Source organism: Orbicella faveolata, unplaced genomic scaffold (genome assembly GCF_042242905.1).
Source record: "Orbicella faveolata isolate gen_17 unplaced genomic scaffold, um_ofav_v1 contig_25, whole genome shotgun sequence".
Taxonomy (NCBI): Eukaryota; Metazoa; Cnidaria; class Anthozoa; order Scleractinia; family Merulinidae; genus Orbicella; species Orbicella faveolata.
Window position 1 is genome coordinate 31,966,368 of NW_028301553.1, and position 22,160 is coordinate 31,988,527.

Below are 22,160 nucleotides of genomic sequence, written 5' to 3' on the forward strand. Positions count from 1 at the left end.
TAACTTTTACACACAAAGTTCTGGACTCTCAATTCAAGTGAACTCATTTTCTAGAATCGGAACAAAAATTTGGAATGAAATGCCTATATCTTTAAGAAAACTTTCACAAAAAATTCTTTATGAGGAAAATAACACAAATACTTTTTGAAATTCTAGCTTCAGAAGACTGTAATATTGATCTTTCAGATGTCGTTCAAAAAGTAAAGCTGAATTTATTTTCTTTTAGTATGTATTCATAAATATTCAATAATATCGTTTTAGTGTATCTTTAGTCTCTCGTCGTAACTGTTGTTAATTATTATTTGTAATACCGTTAGTTTATTAGCTGTCTCTAATCATTGCTGTCAATTTTAGTCTCTTTAGTTCTCTTGCTGCCTTCAGTTGCATTTAGTTGTACCTAGTTGCATATTAATAATTCGTGTAAACATGACCCGCCTAGATTAGCTCAGCTATCCGCGGGCATGTTATAATTGTAATTTTAATTTGAAAACAAAATAAAATGTATGTATATATGTACAATGTGAAATGACCACATTCTGCGTTTTCTAGATAACGTGAAATACGACGGACAATTAAAAAAAAAATAGGCTTTTGATGCTGTCTTACATATTATATTTTGGATATCTCTGAGAGTTATAGACAAACTGAATCTAAATTATTGCGTAATTCCTAGGTTCAACATGAAGTCGTTTTCAATCGACGTTGTCCTTCATGTTGTTCTCCTTGTTGCTTAAAGTCCCTTTTGTTGTTTAGGCAGGGACCGTCTGTCTGCATTTTCGACCATCTGATTGTTTGGTTGCGTTGTTTTCAGTTCGGCGTTCGTTTGCTTTGCACTCGTTTGGTTGCTCATTTCTTTACCGTTTATTCAGTTTTTTTATTGTTTGGACGGGCAAATCTGTCCTCCGATTAAAGTTTCGAAATTTATTAAACTTGGCGAGGGCCGAAGCTCCTTTGGTTCTTTGATATTAAAATATCAAGGAAGGCATCCTTGCACGGGTAACCCGAAAACACTGACCCCCGGTCCGCGGACTACCTATGGACTGGTCCACGGACTCCCGTTACGGACCCCCTCTACGGACCAGCCCCCAAAATATAATAGAAATAATAAATAAATATTTCAGTTACAGGTTGTCTAATAGATTACTTGTCACGGCGAAATTTCGAACGTTACATTGTGCAAATGGGCACACCTGGATTCAGGCTCGGGTGCAATTTATATAATTACACATTGCCATTTTCTTTGCTGTGGCCATAAAGTATACAAAAGACGCGTACGGGGAAGCCTCCGGGAAGCCTCGAAATTTGTGTTCTTTCTCCTCTGCCATTTTGTTCAACCCATCCTCCCGTGGGTTCGTGAATTAGTTCCAGGCTTCACAATTTGCTCAGCGGAATAACAGATACAAACAAGAATAAACGGCCTAAAAATATATCTTCCATAGCCAGATTGAGCCACGAATGGAAGGTAACAACTTTCCTTCTTACCATCGGCATCTCCTTACGCTGAAAACAGCTTTTAGGGAGTTGGAGTGGGGTGTTAAAAACCCAATTCTGTTACATTTGCACATGCAGTGCACCACTCGAAAAATCACCGACACGAGTCTGAATTTATTAGACAACCCATAAGTGAAATCTTTATCTCTTATTTTTACACTATTTTAGGGTGGTCCGTAGAGGGGATCCGTAGGGGTAGTCCATGGTTCGGTCCGTAGGGTAGCCCGCGAACCCGGTCCGTTGTGGGGGTCCACGAACCGGAGGTCAGTGTTTTCGGGTTACCCATCCTCGCACTGCGTGTTCCATGTTTTCCTTGGCTTTCAAACGAAGCGAAACATAACCAAATCCTCCACGAAAACATCCACGCAACGCGTGAGAAACATCCGAAGAAGAACTGGGTACAGTCGTACATGTACCATGTTTCGATATAACTTGAGGTATAAGGCATATATGATAGATTCACTCTCTTACCTTGATCTTCTCTTGCTACAGTGTGATGTCACAATTTGTGCCCTGTGACCCTTCGTTATAGCCACCTCCGTTTAGTTGAATCGAAGTGGCTGTAGGTTTCTGAAATAAATTACTAAATTACGAAACAGTGTTGAGGCCAGTAAAGTGAGTTCGTTTTAATCCATTGGGTAAGCAAACTCATGACTCAAAGGTGGTTCAGGGGAGGGGGGTTGGGTTACACGGATGGAACTCTAAACTTTTTTTAATACGCGTATATAATTTAAGAGAAAATGTTTTCTCGGCTGTGGTAGATTTGCAAATCCTATAATTAATATAGTCTAAATCGATAGTGAAGTATTAAAAACTGATACTAGAATGTAAATGGGTACTAGTTCTGCAATATTGCCAAAGATTTTTGTAAAGAAGGCGTAATCTTGCTTTGCATGCCACTCAAAACCACAGTGGTTGCTACTATAATTTCAAATGATGTGGGGAGACTCCCGACATATCAAATGTATCGACGAGAGATGAATGAAATCATCCTCCCATTCCCTTCATCCCTGATAACTGTTCAAGAGGAAGGGGGGTGGTGGGGGGAGGGTGTGGGTGGTTGTTGTTAAAATCCTCTTTCGATATATCAAGGCTTTTTGCCGTTGATATGACAGCCGTGAACTTGCTCCACATGAAAATACGTTCTTTATCTCATTAATACTATGTATTTTCAACTTGTTCTCCGTCTATCGCAGAGAGCTGACAGGAAATCACATTCAGAATTTACCACAGGATATCTTCTCCTCTTTGGAGAACTTGACATACCTGTAAGTATATCCATGATCTTTGTTTTTTGTTTAACAATCATTACAACTGCTAGCCTTGCTTTCTGCAAACGTCTACTCGGATTATTATTATTTATTATTTTATTATTATTTTAGTAGGAAAACAATCATTTCAAAATAGTTGTTTAAGAAATAGAAAACAGATTATATTTTCCGTTATAGATAACATCAAAATGTGGTCAGAACATCGGTGACACACTCGGCAATCGCCTCGTGAGCCATTTTTTCTTTTGCTGTTAAAACATTTTCATGTCACTGGTATAATCTACTACCGAAAAGACGAGCGGCAACATGAAATATATATGGATTTTTACCTTTTTTTACAATAACTTTTAACTCTATCAAGTGCTAATTGGCCAATTGTTATAAAAGTACCGACACAGATGCCGCGATCATTTGGACTCTATCTTTTTGTTGAGGGTCGACGATCGAGGGTTCCATGTTGAAGGTCGAGTGTGGCGGGTCGAGGGTCATATTTTTTGTTTTCTGGGTTTGTCGTTTTGCTCGTTGGTGTAGGTTTGAATTCTGCCGCTCAGTCGACTCTGGCCATGGTCTACATGTTCCTCCCCAAATTGGTTAAATGTCCGCTAACATGATCGCACTTCATTTAACAAACGTCTTTGCTACAACGAGAAAGATAATTTATGTAGTCTTCTCGATTCAGATATCTTTTTGGGTCCCTGACTATTTATCTATAACCTTCTATAACATTCAAAGTCCGGTTTTTCATGTGACTTCATCACGCTGGATGCATTGGCTGATGTACTAAGGCCATTAACTTTTGAGTGGCTCTCCGCGTAGAAATAAATCCAAACATTTAGTTTTGCAGTTGTAATTTCTTCAACAAATGATAACACACAGGAATAACCGGAATGTGGTTCGCGTTAATATTTGTATTGATAGTGACAATGTTGTGTCAAAGTGCCTCACTCGCTTCGAATTTCACATTTTCTGCCGGCTCATTTTTCACTGTGGAAAACAAATAAAAACGCCTTCCCTGGCTTGGTTTGCGTACCTTTTCTTCTATGTCGCTGTAGTGGTTTAGGTCAGTTTACTACCAATGCGATTTCGTGGAGTGTTGGCTTCATTGTTTTCCAGCGTTACTGACGGGCCGCGAGGAGAAATATTGCCATCTGTGAAACAGTACTTGAAATCTGGAGGCAATGGGAGCAATGGAAGCAAATTTACGGCTATTTTCCTCCTTCGGTAAATTCTCTGTCATACGAAACATCTGTGAGATTTTGCGATCTGAATTACTACTCTCCTTCGGTAAACTTGCAGGGCTTTGCGATGGGTGGCGATGAAAAATATCTGTGAGATTAGCGAGCTTAAATAGACTATATATCATGGTTTTCGATGACATCTTGATGGCTAGGCAAAGCGGTCAGAAATTACAGTGTTTGTATAGGAATCCGATGGCAAATAACTTTTTCCAAAATTGAATTTAACACAAGTTGTGAATCGTAACGTTAAACTACTAGGAACAGGATTTCCAGGTTTAAAGGATGTAGCTTGGCTAGAAGACGCTCGGTTTATTTTTCTAATTTTCCGTACATTTGTCTGTAAATTTGGCTGGGTGGACGCGGTTCGCGGGAAAAAAAAAAACAGACAAATGTATGGAAAGTTAACTGAGCGTCTTCTAGCTAAGCTACACCCTTCAGATCCTTCAAACTTGGTGAATACAATCTTCCACCTAGTATCAGTAGAGGAATTTAAAACATATTGAACATCATGGGTGACAAATTACTCCTTAATTTTGGCGCGAAATTTTAGCATTAATTTATCATTTCACATGTGAAATTATAAAATTGCCATGGCAACATCTCTTGTATTTCGATCATTGCCAAGATGGCGTTGAGATTTAAGACGGTGACCATTGAAGAAGTTACGGAATTAAAAGAAGCGGCAGAAAACTTAAATACGCGATAGAACACAATTACCTGGGTGAGGGTTTTTGAGAAGTGGTGTGACGAAAATAGCCTGGAGAGATACCTGGAGATGATTCTTCCTGAGAAGTTGAATGAAGTACTCGAGCGGTTTTACGCCTTCGTATGTAAACAAGACGGAGTCGATTACGAACGTGGGTCCCTAAAACAGATTATCCAACCACTCAGTCCGGACAACGGTGGTCAGAAAGCTGAAGGCCTAGGGAGTTCCAAAATCCGAAATAATAACAAAAAATGGCCATCGACAAGAATAAAGCGTTGAAGCCTACAACCACGAGAGCGAAGACGAGCAGCCGACAGCTGTCTAGCATCATTGATGGCAAAGAAATCCACTTTAACCAGACAACCAGTCGAGTTCCCCTTCAGCCGCTAATCCAGTCCCCTGCAGCGGTGAGCAGTGGCCACGTCTACAATTTCCTCAACTGTAATGTGGTGATAAACCACATGCCGGACAGGCTAACGCTCCGTACACAACAAGCCATGATGTATAATTTGTCCACAACCGTGTTCCTTGCCAGCTTTGAAGGTTTTTCAACTTTGTGCATTTTCGCTTGACTTTCATTTAGGCAAGTTTTCTTAGACCATAAAGTAATTTCTTAGTGATAATTTCACTTCAAAACAAACTGTCAAAACTTTATATGGCTTCGTGCAAAATTTTAGTTTCAGCTCATTTCAACGGGTGCCGTTGTCATTTCATTCATCAGTTCATGACGAATTGGAGCCAATCATCTAAGAAAGATTTGACAGTTGTCTTAATTTTGAAACATTATGAACAAGCACGAAGAATGCGAAAGGTATTTTTGAGAAGAAACTCAGAAAATTACGAACTTTAGCAATAATGTATGCTTGAAACTAAAACTATATTCTTCGTAACGTTCTCGATTTTCGACCAGGTGATCTGTGACGTCATTGCGGGGGCCTGGGGAAAGAAATTTTAATGCCGTATCCCATAAACAAATGCGCGCACCAATTTAATCTGTTTTTGAATCATGGCGGCTGGTCGGCGTGATGTGAGCTCGATGTTTTAAAAATACTTCGCCATCAACGAGTGAGAAGACTTGTCACTGGGTAGCTTGTACAATGCAGTTATTGCCAAGAAGAGAAACTCTGCGTTGTTGAATGCTTTGACAGCTTTTGGCGAGAAGCGTTGCAGACAATCCAAAACGTAAGCTCGACGTACTCCTGCGTTGTATGAAGTTAGCTTGTTTATTTTTGTTATGTACTGGACATTGGCTTTATCAACAGTAAATATCACTCGTAGTAAAGCTGTCATTGGTTTTTGGGAATGGTGTGTTTGTCTTAATTTTATTTTTTTATGTGCTGATTTTAAAGAAGTTTTGATGGAGCCTTCGTTGCTCTCTCGAAGTCAGTTCCATTGTCGCGGGTGGCACAATTCTTGCGGGCATTTTGACGCGGCGACATCCAACATTTAAAGTACTTAAGTATTGTTTCTTTTGCCGGCTATTTGTTTTTATTATGGCTTTTTATTGTTTGTTTGGATGTCTTGTCGAGCTAAGGAAAATATGCTTAACGTCGAGTCAGTAATTCGTCTTCATTGCCCATTTCAAAACTGGTAAATTTTACAAGAACAAAGAGTTTAAACGAATATCTTCGTCTTTATCCGGAGCACAAACCGGGTAGCTTGCCAACCTCCCGGAAACGGGTTTCATTTAGACAATGCGCAGAAAAAATACTAGACGAGAGTAATCCTTAATCAAGGAAGCAAAGGGTCAGCGAGCTGTTGAACTGTCTGAACGATGAAGAACTTGTGGATTTAGTTTTACCAAGGATTGCCAAAATTGTGTCACCCGTCGATTTTGTATCGCACGGAACTGTTGGAACTCGCGATTTCCACAGCAAATTATGCAAGTTCAGAAATGAACTGTCCCTGCACTACCCAGAACTTCAAGCGCTGTTTTGTCCAGAGCCCTCACCAAGCACTGGTTTCTATAATCAGAGACAAGTGTTAACTGAAATAGTTCAAAAGAACAAACCTTATTCTTGCGACTAGCTCCTCGAAATTGACCATGGTTCTTTTTTCAAGGATGTTGTTATGCCTTGTGTTTTTAGAAAACAGCACTCGGCATTTATGGAATTTTCTTGTGGAATTGTGAGGTCACTTACGATTGGACAAAAAAAAACACAAAATGTACTGAGAAACAAGTGGGGGAAAAAATTGAAAGGGCCCATTGGCATCAATCCAATTTTAAGTAAGGATGAGATTTTTGCTCATCTGAATGACACCCGCCAAGAATCACTGAAACAAATTGGTCTTACTAGAATTCAATGAATTTGGAGAAGTGTTTTTAGGTCATGTTGACATTGAAAAGTACATTTCATTGTTTCCTACCCAACCTGGTACTTAGAGTGTAATCAATACAACCAATAATTGTCTGACTCTAATGGATTACACTGATGGTTTTCCTTGGCTAAAATGGTCTCGTCATTTGACAGGAGAAACCAGTGTAAGGAGTGAAACTAACTGAGCCTCACAATTTACTAAGTACAGTTTTAACTGGTAACCTTTGGTTGGGAAATGATTACTATGAGACAACAAGAAAATGTGGTCAAGCTTTTTACAAACAACTTAAAGAGCTAAAAACAATTTAACACCCACTGACTGGGCAAGAAATCAAAAATTATTAGATGGACATGTGGGGGATGGTAAGGAGAGGAGATTATCTACTGACAGTTCATCTGCAAAATCCACTTATCCAATCCCAGAAGCCCCAGAGCACCAGATCCAACTGGGCAACATGAAGATCAGCTGTCCAGAACCATTTTGGACAGTTTCAGATGCAGGGAGTTGCCAGAAAAAAATTGAGACTGAACTGTGTGGAAAAGCCCCCACAAAAGAAAAGCACAGAGAGTTTGCCAAACAAAATCTTGGGAACACTGGGCGTAAAAATTTGAATGGTACACCCCTTTCTGAGTACTACCCTGGAACTGCTCACCTTGGTATTTGATTAGCTGAAACGCTATGTTTGTGAATTGCAAAAATTGCAGCAGGTAAAATGTGCTTTTTCAAACTAGTTTACACTGACGGTGATTGTATTGTGCCAGAAAAAACCCAAGGCACCAAAATTTTTTCTCTAGCTTTACTTTCCTTGAGACGATGGAGGTAGGAATCTGTAGGGTGGTTATGGATTTTTCTTAGAATTACACAATACGAATACCAAAGTATAAAGTGCCATTTTCAAAAATCGTCAAAGTACTTTTAAAACTAGGAAATAATGTGCACGTCTTTCACAAGTTTGCACCCCTTTTAGGGTATTTAGAAATAAAAAGAGGGCTATCGGTACAATAAAAATCCTGCATAGTTATGAAAACTCTGACGTTCTTGGTTTGGAAATTACTGAAGATTCCATAGTTCTAGATGTCAAGTCACAACAAAAGATGGAGAGGAAGGTTCGCAGGCACTTGGCTACGCAGAGTTCTATCATTAAAGCAGACGTCAACCAGAAAGCGAGTGGTAAATGGACAGAGCAATGTATCCTGGCTAGTGACAAACCACCATACCGGATTGCGGTAGGACTGATGCGTCAAAGAGCGTCAAAGAGAGTCAAAATTCAGCCAGTTGAAAGAGCTGCTACTAAAAATTCCACCCTTGAAGCGAGCAGCCGATGGAGGCCTACAGGCAACTTACCCACCAAGTTCGCACGTCCATGGAAATCCCGAGGAAAGAAATCCGATCCTGAATGATCCGACTCACTCACTCTCCTCAGAGCCGGACAGCTAGCTTGTTTAGATCTGTTAACAACACTTCCACCGCAGAATAAAACTGAGTACGTCGTCAAAATGTACTCACTGATTCAATGTACATGTAAATTCAACACTCTCCGACGGGAAATAATCGAGCGCTGACAAAATCCGAAGGAATTATACGAGGGTTTGACTCACAGAAGACATCCTAGTAAGTAAGCTTTTGACCTTTCACTTTCAGTCTAATTTAGAATAAATATCTCTCTTCCATGGAACGATTTCTATGTCGCAAACCTTCCCGCATGGTAGCCAACCAGCCGCCATGATTCGAAAACAGATTGAATTGGTGCGTGCGTTGGTTTATGGGATACGGCATTAAAATTTCTTTCCCCAGGCTCCCGCAATGACGTCACAGATCACCTGGGATAGAATAAACCAGTAAAAAAGTTACGGTTGTGAACGTAATTTGTAACCCACGATATTAAAAGGTAATCAAATGGTTTTCTCGTGAAATTAGGAAATAATTTCACTTGCGTTTTGCCAAAATTCTGATAAAACGCAAGTGAAATTATTTCCTAATTTCACTCTTCCCCATTTGATTACACATACTAATATGGGGAAACTTTTCAAGCAAAATTTCCTCTACGTGTTTATTCAAAGAACTATTTTTACTCGGGTGAAAGCCAGTTCAAATCCAGTTCTATTTTCGCGGCGGCCGTTTCTAAAGCTGCTATTTCCCTTTTTTTTCTCCTGAAACTCCTGTTTTTCATCTGGATGCCAACTCAACTCTCCACAGAAAAACACTGACTCACATTTTGCCACTCGGCAGGTGCGAACTGTGTGATTTCTTACATGACAGTTACATAGCGTTGACCGGTATTTCCAAGCGCGGAAGCTGCGTCTCTTATATTGGTAGAGGTTCTTCAAGTTCTTATCTTTTAGCGCTTGCTTCCTCAAGTTTAAACTTAAAATTCTTGGCTCATTTTCCTCGATGAACCTTTCACATGGGCTAAGTAACTGATGCCTGCTTGTCAGAAGAGAAACGTCGCTCGTTTTCGATACTCGATACTCGTCCGCATCATTGTTTGAGCCCGACGTGGATATCTTTTTTTCGTGCAGGAGATTGGAAATTTGATTCAGGGCTTTGTAACTGCTGTGTTGACGTTGTTTGACGCTTCAAGCTGCTTTTTACTCTCCCAAGCGTTGCTAGCCGAGCAATCATGTTCAAGACTAGTCTTTTGTGGCCTTCAGGAGAAATGAAGATCTTCTTCTGCTAGATACCGCGCAAACAATGTTGAGGTGAACCCTTTCTTCCTTTAAAATTTCCCTGCATATTGTAAAAGATCATAGTCGACATCCGACAGAAATTCCTCCATTGATTTCCTATCATTCATTCTGATTTTCAAAACTGCAAAAGACAAAATGCCCGTACACGTTGCTGACTTTGCTTCTCTTCAAGTGTTTGCGGAGTGGCGCCAAAACGTTCCCAAGTGGGTGGGTGACCTTTGAAGTTTGATTATCAAAACTTTGAATTTTGATTGACCGGCAGTTGCAATCGACCGTAAGTTCTTTTTGAAACGTTTCCTCCACCCCGCTCTTCGTTTGTAATAGCTAGTAGTTACGGCATGTATTTCAGTAAATCTATTTAAAAGTTCGGCTGATCGTGTGCCCAGGTTGTTTTCACTATGTTATAAAAGAATTGGTTCATGCTTTCAGCTGTGCGTATATCGAATTTTGAATGCACTTGGTAAGTTTGGAGAGCACTCAAGAAGCTAGAGTTGCTCAGCAACTCTTACGCTTCTCTCGTGCTCTCCGAAACACATTTTTCCCAAGGGGCCAAGTGTATTTTATCCCTCTCAAGTCAAAAATACAGTCGAACCTCCCGTAAGCGCTTCCTTACGGGAGGTGGTTGCCTACGAGAGCTTAGATCATATTGGGACAAAATTTTGCCTCATTAGCATATGGTAATTGCAGAGACTTACCCCATGTTTTAAATGTTTTGCTCATATGAAAAGTCATTTTCGAAAAAAAAATGTGGTCCTTCCCATTGAGAATTTTTCGTCTTCTGTACTATCCAGAAATGCGATGATGTTACAACACCTTATCAAGTTTCCGCTCTATAACTGTCAAGTGATCGCTTACGGGAAGTTAAAAACAAAAGAAAATTTCAAACTTTTGGCTCTGAAAGTGGTCGCGATCGCTTACGAGAGGAGGTCAGTTACAAGAGGTTCCAAATATAGTGATTTAACTTGAGAACTTTTGGTATTTTGAAAAACTGGTCGCTGAGGAGAGGTGGTCGCAACCGGAAGTTCGACTGTAGAAAAAGCTGCGAAGATTTTATTTGCCTGACGCCACCTGGCACACATTTTCCGTGCACGACCTGATCACGTGCGAGTCAAAAGTTTAAGTAGTTGTTTCGTTACAGAGTTAGTGAGTTTCATTTGCTTTAGGTACGTTTTGGCCCATAAAAGTACTTGATCGTAATCATATCAGGTCAGGTTCAAGAAAATAGTAATTATACCTAATCGTACCTATTTGGTACGCTTCGGAGGCGCTGATTTCCGTTTCGTAAACGGTCGATGCCATTTTTAACGGAGATTTGGCGGACCAACCTGGTAGTGTAGTGGTATAGCAGGGTGTTAGGAAACAGAAATTCCGGCTTCGATCGTGGGTGGCTACTTAAAAATTCTTCTTTTCTTTAATTTAGTAGAAATTCGTTGATAGTCAAAAAAAAAATTTAAGTGTCGCGAAATTAAAATGGCATCGACCGTTTACGAAACGGATAACTGCTTCGGCGGCATATCAGGAGAGCTTGGACGAGCCATAGAGCTTATAAATCTACTTTGCAACCTCTTTTTGTCATACAAAAGAAAGGCATCAGAATCATTACCTTTTCTAGATTCCTTGAACATTCTAGTCCACTTTTTAAAACATTAAATGATATTTTAAGGAAAACGACCAATTTTTTAAGTTTAAAAGACATGTTTCGACAGAACTTCTGTCATCTTCAGTTGAATGAATGATTACAAAGCAAGTTGAATAATAAGTAGGCAAAAATGCTAATTAAGACAAATGTTAGCAACAGAACGTGAAAAGGTGTAAATTAAAAGGATAGTTTTAGATTTACATGGTGTAATTGCTGATTGAGGCAAGGTAGTTCTTTTTGAATATGGATAGCCTCCTTTATCTTGAGTTGAAAGCTGGTAGTGGCGTGATCTAAAATATGAAAGTAGTCTACTGAACACAATGAGCGAAAACGTTCAGAATTCTGAAGATGTTTGAAGATGTGAGAGGCCCTATCAACGGCTAAGTGCTCACGTACGCGTGTGGAAAAATGTCGGGAGGTTTCGCCGACATAACAGGCATTACAGCCCGCACATGTAAACTTATAAACGACACGTGAACGAAGCCCGCCGGGGATAGGGTCTTTCACACCAAAAAGGTTACCTATCTTAAAGGAAGAAAAAGCTAATTTGATGTCTAAATCATTACAATAGCGCTTGATTAAGTGTCGAATCTTCTTCTGAGTGATGACAGAAAAATGGCCTATGTACGGCAGTTTAAAGTAAAACGTGGCCGAGGTGGTAAGGGGGTAGCCCCGGGGACAATGATTGCTATGGGTCCCAGTGATGTAACGGTTAACCACTTTTTCAATTAAATGGGCAGGGAAAAGGTTCTTTTTGAGAATTTCAGTAAGCTTGGTTATATCCTCGTGTAACCCCAACCAAGTGTTGTTGATCTTGTAGGCCCTGTCAACAAGAGTCCTAATGAGACCTACTTTGTATGAGTAGGAGGTGAAGCTAAAATAATTAGTTAATAACCCAGTAAAGGTTTTCTTAGGGTAAACTCCAGTTAGGAAGGAATTAGTGTCACTATTATCAATAAGAACATCTAGAAAGGGTAATTTGCGATTCAATTCTTTTTCCATAGTAAACCTTATGTTGGGGTGCCTAGAGTTAATGTAGTCAAAAAATATAACAGCATCGTGCTCTGAGTGAAATAAACAAAAAGTGTCGTCAACATACCTACGATAAAATAAAATTTTAGAGCATTGAAAATTTTCCAACCATAGTTTTTCATGATGATGATGGGTCTGGGCGGTGGCTACAGTGAAAAGGCTTCTAAGTTCAGGTTTACTAAACTTAAGGTCAGAATTGCCCTCGGAAATGTAATTGACCGCCAGGTCAATACATTCCTCAAGAGGTATCTTAGTAAAGAGACTTTCCACATCGAAGGAAACCATAAATTTACCAAACATAGATAAAGATTGAATGTCCTGTACAAAAGTAAAAGTGTCTGTAGCACAGTGTTTAGTTGGGATGTGCGGCGCCAAAAGATTGCATAGATATTTGGCCAGGTTATAATTGTAGGTTCCAATAGAAGACAAGATGGGGCGAAATGGCGGAGTTGAGTTAGGTCCAAAATCCTTGTGCATTTTGGGGAGGCCATAAATTCTTGCTGGTTGAGAGCCTTTGGGATAGATGTTTTCGTACACTTCGTTGGCAAGGTGACCATCTTTCTTCAACTTTCGGAGAAGTCGCTGCAGTCTACCTTCTCTCAGTAAAGTTGGATCTTCCTTGATGGGCCGGAATTTCGAAGTGTCATTGATGATTTTAAGGATACCTTGGCCGTAATCTGTTCGGTCCAAGACGACCACACCATTCCCTTTGTCTGGTTTTAAAATGACAATGTTTTTGTTCTTCTTTAGCTCCTTAAGAACTCTGAGTTTCTTGAGGTCAGCAGTCGTTGGACGGTATGAAGAGACATAAGAATGGGCTAAATGAGAAAGGTCTGCAACGAGTTTTCCTGCTTGCTTGGTGTCACTCAAGTTCTTTGCCATGGTGTGATTGATAAGCTCAAAGCATGTGAAGACATCTGACATCTGACATTTCTTATTTAACGGTTCTTTCTATGACCAAATTGACGGTGTGGCCATGGGGTCTCCCATTGCTCCCGTATTAGCCAATCTTTTTATGGGGCATCATGAAAAACTATGGTTGGAAAATTTTCAATGCTCTAAAATTTTATTTTATCGTAGGTATGTTGACGACACTTTTTGTTTATTTCAGTCGGAGCACGGTGCTGTTATAGTTTTTGACTACATTAACTCTAGGCACCCCAACATAAGGTTTACTATGAAACAAGAATTGAATCGCAAATTACCCTTTCTAGATGTTCTTATTGATAATAGTGACACTAATTCCTTCCTAACTAGGGTTTACCGTAAGAAAACCTTTACTGGGTTATTAACTATTTTAGCTTCACCTCCTACTCATACAAAGTAGGTCTCATTAGGACTCTTGTTGACAGGGCCTACAAGATCAACAACACTTGGTTGGGGTTACACGAGGATATAACCAAGCTTACTGAAATTCTCAAAAAGAACCTTTTCCCTGCCCATTTAATTGAAAAAGTGGTTAACCGTTACATCACTGGGACCCATAGCAATCATTGTCCCCGGGGCTACCCCCTTACCACCTCGGCCACGTTTTACTTTAAACTGCCGTACATAGGCCATTTTTCTGTCATCACTCAGAAGAAGATTCGACACTTAATCAAGCGCTATTGTAATGATTTAGACATCAAATTAGCTTTTTCTTCCTTTAAGATAGGTAACCTTTTTGGTGTGAAAGACCCTATCCCCGGCGGGCTTCGTTCACGTGTCGTTTATAAGTTTACATGTGCGGGCTGTAATGCCTGTTATGTCGGCGAAACCTCCCGACATTTTTCCACACGCGTACGTGAGCACTTAGCCGTTGATAGGGCCTCTCACATCTTCAAACATCTTCAGAATTCTGAACGTTTTCGCTCATTGTGTTCAGTAGACTACTTTCATATTTTAGATCACGCCACTACCAGCTTTCAACTCAAGATAAAGGAGGCTATCCATATTCAAAAAGAACTACCTTGCCTCAATCAGCAATTACACCATGTAAATCTAAAACTATCCTTTTAATTTACACCTTTTCACGTTCTGTTGCTAACATTTGTCTTAATTAGCATTTTTGCCTACTTATTATTCAACTTGCTTTGTAATCATTCATTCAACTGAAGATGACAGAAGTTCTGTCGAAACATGTCTTTTAAACTTAAAAAATTGGTCGTTTTCCTTAAAATATCATTTAATGTTTTAAAAAGTGGACTAGAATGTTCAAGGAATCTAGAAAAGGTAATGATTCTGATGCCTTTCTTTTGTATGACAAAAAGAGGTTGCAAAGTAGATTTATAAGCTCCATGGCTCGTCCAAACTCGCCTGATATGCCGCTTTTTCATGTCTGCTGCTATCTAGACCATTAAATGATATCAAATTATTAGATGCAGTTATTTTTCACAATGCTGTTTTCATGTACAAATTTCAAAATCATCTTCTTTCTACAAATTTTGAGGGCTTTTTCACTTCGGTAAAAGATACCCATAACTACAATACAAGGCTTTCATCTAGAATGACTTATGCTCTCCCAAAACCCAGAACAAACTGTGGAATCTTTAACATTAGATATCAAGGTGCAAAGATCTGGAATGATAATAGTGATGATATTAAGCTTCTGCCACTCAAACATTTTAAGAAAAAGATCAAAATTGCAAGCTATTATTAGCCCATCAAGGTTATTTCGCGCAGCCATGTACTCTTTTTATTTTAACTTATTTTTGTTCATCTAATTTCTAATTTCTAGCTGAGTACAAATAAAGTTGTCGTTGTTGTTGTTGTTGTTGTTGTTGTTGTTGTTGTTGTTGTATGGTTGTTATTTTGGCGTAGTCGAGCCAAAATACCCCTGGCGACACCAAAACGTGCCTGATATGCCGCCTAAGCGTACCAAAAAGTAATTACAGTAACCAAATTCGGCCAAGTCAAAATGATATCGTAACCATATCAGGTCAGTGACTTGATATCGCAGGATATCAGTAGACACGGCTTCTGATTGACTAATTGCAAATTTGACTACGATAAGTTATCAAATTTCGATGATGTGGACCCTCAAAAATATTTCAGGTTCATTTGCCAACTGGGTGGCTTCCTGTTCATAGCGTAATTGATCAAATGTTATTTGATTTGGTTTTACGATTATCAACAGTATACTTAGTTAGCGCTTTTGAAAAGCTTTGGATAATTCAAACATGTTTTGTTTTATTGCAGGTTTCTCGACTCAAATAAAATTCAACATCTACCTGCAGGAATATTTTTCAACCAACAACGTTTGGAATATTTGTAAGTCTCTTTAGCAAGGGGTTTAATAGAAGGGAGGATCACTTTGATGGCCGACGGTCCAAACCGTGAAAGTCTTATAGTCCACGCATCAATTTCGCGCTCTTTGACAGTTGACGGATATTCTGTTATGAAATTACCCTGATAAAATATCTTTCTACCTGATCTTTCCAGTCAAGATTAAGAGTTTAACCTCATGCAAGAGAATATATGAAAGATCCTACATTTGAACTACGGAAAAAGATATGAAGATTAAACCTCAAAAAATTCAGCCTGAACGGGATTCGAACCCATGACCTCCAGCTGAGCTATCAAGCCACTGGGAGCTGGTCACGTTGTGATTTCATAATATACCCGTTTAGCATAATTTCCAGAGGTGAATATAAGAATTGGACATTCTGATTGGTCGAAAAGCTCAACATATGACTTTATATTCACCCCACTAGAGCTTGGTTACTAAGCTCGTAACCTTTGCCCATCTCGGCAAGTAAACAAGGCGGACAGTTGCTAAATGAAATTTTCATTTCTTCGAAAGACATCACTCCAAGTCTAGGATATTTGAAAGGATGGAGAATTTTCAAATTTAACGCTGTCGCCCTTTAGACCCACAATTTAAAAACAACAACAAAAAACCGTATTCAAGGCATTTAAAAATCGTAAACGCAGTGGTTACGTTGATCGCCAGCAGGTCAGATCGATGGACCGAATTTTTCTTCAAACTAAAGCTACTCATTTTTAGACGATGATGACAACTGTTTATGAAGTGAACAACGATAAAACAAAGGTACTGGATGAATTTATTTTTCGTAGTGTTTCGCTCGTTCGTTCTACTGCCGAACTCGATGAGTAAATTAATTGACAATCGATGTACGTGTACGCTTATTATTAAAACTACGGCTGCATACGTGTATGCACACGAATAATCCGCCGTAGGAAGAAAGATGGCGGCTGTACATTTTACCACAATACCATGCAAACCTCACACAGCCCATAAAAAAACAGGAAAGCCATATTTTTGCTATATTTGTCTCTGTGCTAACGACATTGTGTATGCTAGGTTTGAAGATTTTAGAACTTTTCTGTACGTTTTTATGAGTGTTGTTAAAGTTTTCGTAGGCTAAGAATTATGGGTAAATGTACCAGTCGCTATCCTTTTTCTTACGGAGGATTGCGTCTGTGTTTTTATGTTTTAGTCCGTTATTTTGTAGTCCTTGATATTCACCTCTGAATATTATACTAAAACAATTATTCGCCTCAAGCTCAGTGAACATTGGTAAATATTAACCTCGACTTCGTCTCGGTGAATATTCACCGATGTTCACTTCGCCTCCGGCGAATAATTGTTAAGAGTCACTGACTGAAAATATCGAGAGTGGCTGGCCAGGTTAGAAAAATCGAAAATCCTGAAACTTTGCCTAAAGAACCCTTTTAGGTAGCCACTTTCGAAAATATTATTCCGATTTTCTTAGAATTTAAAGTCTTCGAGAAATTCGCAAAAAACGAAAATAGAGCTTTTTGCCTCATTAAATATGCAAAAAACATCTGGAAAATTGACAAAGTTCTCGGTATTCGCATTGAAACAATTTACAAAACTAGAACTCGGGGTAAACCTAGCATAAGAACTTTACTTTTCTTCTATCTAACAATAGAAAGTTTTAAATTTTTCAAGCATTTTGAAGGATTCTGTCGACCGTTGAAGAATTGCCTTTTCAAGCCCCTATGAAAACGGCAAAAATTGCGTAGTTTTACGGGCTTAAAACGCATCTTGGTATGTCCGATACGGAACTAAAACAAGTACTGTGCAAACGAGTGTCGTTTCTACTATAATAATATGGAAAAACATTTCTGGGCAATCGAGGTTCACACAGGTAAAATGCAAAAGTTCGCGACAGTCTCTTCTCAAATTTGCATAATGCGGTATGTTCAGAGAACTCTATTGTTGAACACTCTAGTCTGTTTTTGTTCCATTTGTGGGCCATACTTTGTGGGAAATATACAAAAAGATGGTTGATCCATGTCGTTATTACAACATTGTTTCATTATTTCAGACAAGATACAAAAAAGCTATAGATAAAGCCCAAAATATAAGTTCAAAGTTACATAGATTGAACACGCTACATGTATTACGTGACTGGCGTCACGTAAGATATATTGTCAGTTAGCTCCAATTGGAATTCCTCGATTATTGAGGTTTAGACACTTGCTTATAATAGAAGCATATGGGGGTTTGTCTTTCCCGTCTATACACACTCGATTAGCCTGCAAATATTCGAAAGGAGACTGGTCTTTTAAAGTATTTTTTAACCATTGTGTGTCGATTTTGATCTTGATGGAAAACGAATTAATTAGATGCACTAAATGAAACGAAGAGGTTTTATTAGCGTGATCCAGCTAGACCAAGAAAGTAGGTTTTCTTGAAAAATAGAGTAAGACTGTTTGATGTCTACCCCGCGATCTCATCTTGGTTGGAATTCGGCCTAGTCCAAACATCGTGCTTCTCCCGTTCCGACCTCAAATAAATTTGGCCCGGCAGTGGCATGAGAAAAAGCTATAAAAGATTCAAACGTCGAATTTAATTCAGTCGCGCAGAAGATCGGAAGAAGTTTGCTTTGCTGAAGACATTTTTAAATGCTAGAAAGCAACTGCAGCTTGATGCAGCAGGATATAAATTCACAGGGACGGCGGAGTCTTTTATCAAGGGAAGGAAGGGGGGGAGGGGGGAGGAGGTGGTGGGGTTGCTTGAAAACGAGCGGTGCCGGCGTAAGTTTGTAGAGGGGTCTAGGGGCACGTTCCCCCCAAAAAACATTTTAAATCTACGGGCTTGGAAATGGTATTTTTGACATTCACCATGGTGTAGTTCTTAAAAAAATCAACCTAGTGGATGAACTGTAAAATGACCGGTACCTTTAGTGCATTTACAGCAATATATTTTGAAGGTATTGTGAGCTTGATACATCTTTCTCAACCCTCCATGATATATCACGGCCTTAGTACTGACTGACCTGCGCTTTTACACAAGTTCCCCCGTGTGTGGGAAGGAAGTGCACGCTGCGGAAAGGTTAAAACTATGTAAACATGAAAAGCTTCCTACAGATTTGGTACGAGGTTGTAGCTTTGTAAATTCTTGGTAAATCTATAGTCAACCAGACTGTTTTTCGTTTTCTTTTCCTTCTTCTTTATTTCTTCATTTATACCTCATACTAAAACAAAATAAACTGTCATCGTGGTAAAAAGTGGAGGGGAGGGGGGGGGGGCCCTTAAGCCGCCACCCCGGCTCCGCCGTCCCTGGTTCAGTTCAGCACGTGCATGGCAAACAGCAGGCCATTCGAGGCCAAGTCGCGCTACTGCCGTGCGGAACGGCATTGGGCCTGCCGTGCTATAAGTAGTCGCGGCTGCCGAACTGAGTGCATGCATGGTTTCATACGTCGTGCTACTGCCGCGCTTGAGTCGAAGTTCTCGGTATTCGCATTGAAACAATTCACAAGACTAGAACACCGGATCAACTAAGCATATTGAAAGCCGCGCTTTATATTAAATTAAATTTTGAGGAGTTCCGTCGACTGTCGAAGAATTCAAGCCCCTATGGAAACGGCAAAAATTGCGTAATTTTACGGACTTAAAAGACGTTTTAGTTTGCCCAATATCGGGTCGAAATAAATACTTTGATTAACTTTTGGTCTTCTTCAATCAGTATTTCGAACAAAAAATCTGGGCAGTAAGAACGCACGCCAGCAAACACAAACGTTTTTAAGGCTAGGTGAACTTTTTTTGCATAATTGACGAAAACTGAAAAGTCTCTTCATAGAATGACTACTCGATATATTTCTAACAGTGTTTTTTGTCGCTGTTGGTGTCTTCAATTACTTAGCCTTAATAGTTTCCAAATAATAAAGAAAGAGGGAAATTCGATGGTTAAACTGACAACCGTTTACATAACACATTATCCCCTGTCATATTTTTCGGCTCAATCCCCGTAAAAGGTACCGCAAAAGCTCTCGCGGTGGACCTTTTGAAGATTAACTCCTAAAATGTACGACGAGCACCCCCGTTATTTTATATGAGTCTCCCCTCTCCCCCGCGGGGGAATGAATAAAGTTTGCATGCCGTGTAGGGCGACTTGGCTTCGGCGTGCTCATACGTACCGTGCCGAACTGAATTCATAGCCTGCTGCATTAACTGCCGATGCTAATATTTGTAGCATTTAAAGTGGCCTTCAGCAAAGCAGGCGTCTTCCGATCTTTTGCGCGACTGATTGAACTCGACGTTTGGAATCACCGCTGTTTTCTTGTCATTGCCACTGCCGGGACAAATTTATCAGGTCGGAATGGCAGAAACGCGACGTTTGGACTAGGCCGAATTCCAACCAAGGTCAGATCGCGGGATCGATTTCAAACAGTCTTACTCTATTTTTCAAGAAAACTTGTTTCCTTGGTCTGGCTGGATCACGTTAATAAAACCTCCTCGTTTCATTTCGTGTATTTAATTAATTCGAGACATGCTAAAATTTACTTTAAAAGACCAGTCTCCTTTCGAATATTTGCAGGCTAATCGAGTGTGTATAGACGGGAAAGACAAACCCCCATATGCTTCTATTATAAGCAAGTGTCTAAACCTCAATAATCGAGGAATTCCAATTGGAGCTAACTGACAATATATCTTACGTGACGCCAGTCACGTAATACATGTAGCGTGTTCAATCTATGTAACTTTGAACTTATATTTTGGGCTTTATCTATAGCTTTTTTGTATCTTGTCTGAAATAATGAAACAATGTTGTAATAACGACATGGATCAACCATCTTTTTGTATATTTCCCACAAAGTATGGCCCACAAATGGAACAAAAACAGACTAGAGTGTTCAACAATAGAGTTCTCTGAACATACCGCATTATGCAAATTTGAGAAGAGACTGTCGCGAACTTTTGCATTTTACCTGTGTGAACCTCGATTGCCCAGAAATGTTTTTCCATATTATTATAGTAGAAACGACACTCGTTTGCACAGTACTTGTTTTAGTTCCGTATCGGACATACCAAGATGCGTTTTAAGCCCGTAAAACTACGCAATTTTTGCCGTTTTCATAGGGGCTTGAAAAGGCAATTCTTCAACGGTCGACAGAATCCTTCAAAATGCTTGAAAAATTTAAAACTTTCTATTGTTAGATAGAAGAAAAGTAAAGTTCTTATGCTAGGTTTACCCCGAGTTCTAGTTTTGTAAATTGTTTCAATGCGAATACCGAGAACTTTGTCAATTTTCCAGATGTTTTTTGCATATTTAATGAGGCAAAAAGCTCTATTTTCGTTTTTTGCGAATTTCTCGAAGACTTTAAATTCTAAGAAAATCGGAATAATATTTTCGAAAGTGGCTACCTAAAAGGGTTCTTTAGGCAAAGTTTCAGGATTTTCGATTTTTCTAACCTGGCCAGCCACTCTCGATATTTTCAGTCAGTGACTCTTAAATAGGCTTTAATTTCACACCCGCTAAGTTGTGTATGTAACTGCGATGTTCATTAAAGTCTTAATATCTTTCTCCGCAGCTCAAATATATGATCTTTCATATATTCACTTGTATTCTTCACCATCTACAGGTATATTACGAACTCACAACGTGATCAGCTCCCAGCTGGCTTGATAGCTCAGCTGGTAGAGCACTCAGTACCGGTGTCGCAAAGGTCATGGGTTCGAATCCCGTTTAAGCCTGAATTTTTTTCCAGGCTTTAATTACAAAATTGCTTAAGTTGGGTGTGTAACTGGTTTAGTCTTAAGCAGCATTCCGGAGGGATCGGTTGGAGTCTGGGGGCAAGGAGTGCTTGCGTTGATTTCAAAGTTACATGTAGCTTCCTATGTATCAAGGCAGAATGGTCAAAGTGCTGTAACAGACGTTTACCTAGTGTTATGTGTCTATTGCATACACACATGTACTCAAAATTAGTCAAACGTGCTCTGAGGTTAAAAAGTCAATCATGGGATCAAAAATTTAAAATATCAGCAGGGCCTGCGCGGGTTGTTCAAAGCCCCGTTACTTGTTTTCCCTTCTGTTTAGAATAATCTCAAACTGCACAAGAAATAAGCAGTGAAAGAGTTATACAAAAAACAAATACTTCGGTAAACTTTTAATCCTGGGTTATTGTTAACCGGCTTTCGAACAAATCGGCCCTGGCTTACCTTCTCTTAAAAAGTCCAACCATTTGCCCTTTGTCGTTCTTTTTCCTTGAATTTTCCCAGTCCAATCCTCATACGCTGACCTCAAAGTGTTAAATTACTTTACAAACGATAAATGCTTTAAGAAAACAAATTCTCGACTTTTTTGTTATGAAAAGTATTTCTAATTTTATTTTAATTTCCTTTTTTGCGGAGACTTTTCGTCAAATCAGATACAATATCTACCTAGAGGAGTATTTTCCAAGACATTGGGCCAGGTTATTCTGTAGGTTTTGAAACTTAAAAAAAAAACTATTCCACTCTCCATTTTAAGACTTATATCCCCTCAGCTGTCGCAATATTTCACTTTTTATTCACTGTCATTTGCAA

General features: G+C 39.4%; 1 protein-coding gene across 1 annotated transcript in view; it reads left to right on the forward strand.

The window, feature by feature from the left end:
• LOC149109929 (uncharacterized) overlaps positions 1-22,160 on the forward strand; it is an 84,250-nt gene that overhangs the window by 49,504 nt on the left and 12,586 nt on the right. Inside the window, exons 8-9 of the mRNA XM_089293902.1 lie at positions 2,688-2,759; positions 15,561-15,632. Coding sequence (XP_089150028.1) covers positions 2,688-2,759; positions 15,561-15,632 — 144 coding nt within the window. The remainder of the gene's footprint in view (positions 1-2,687; positions 2,760-15,560; positions 15,633-22,160) is intronic.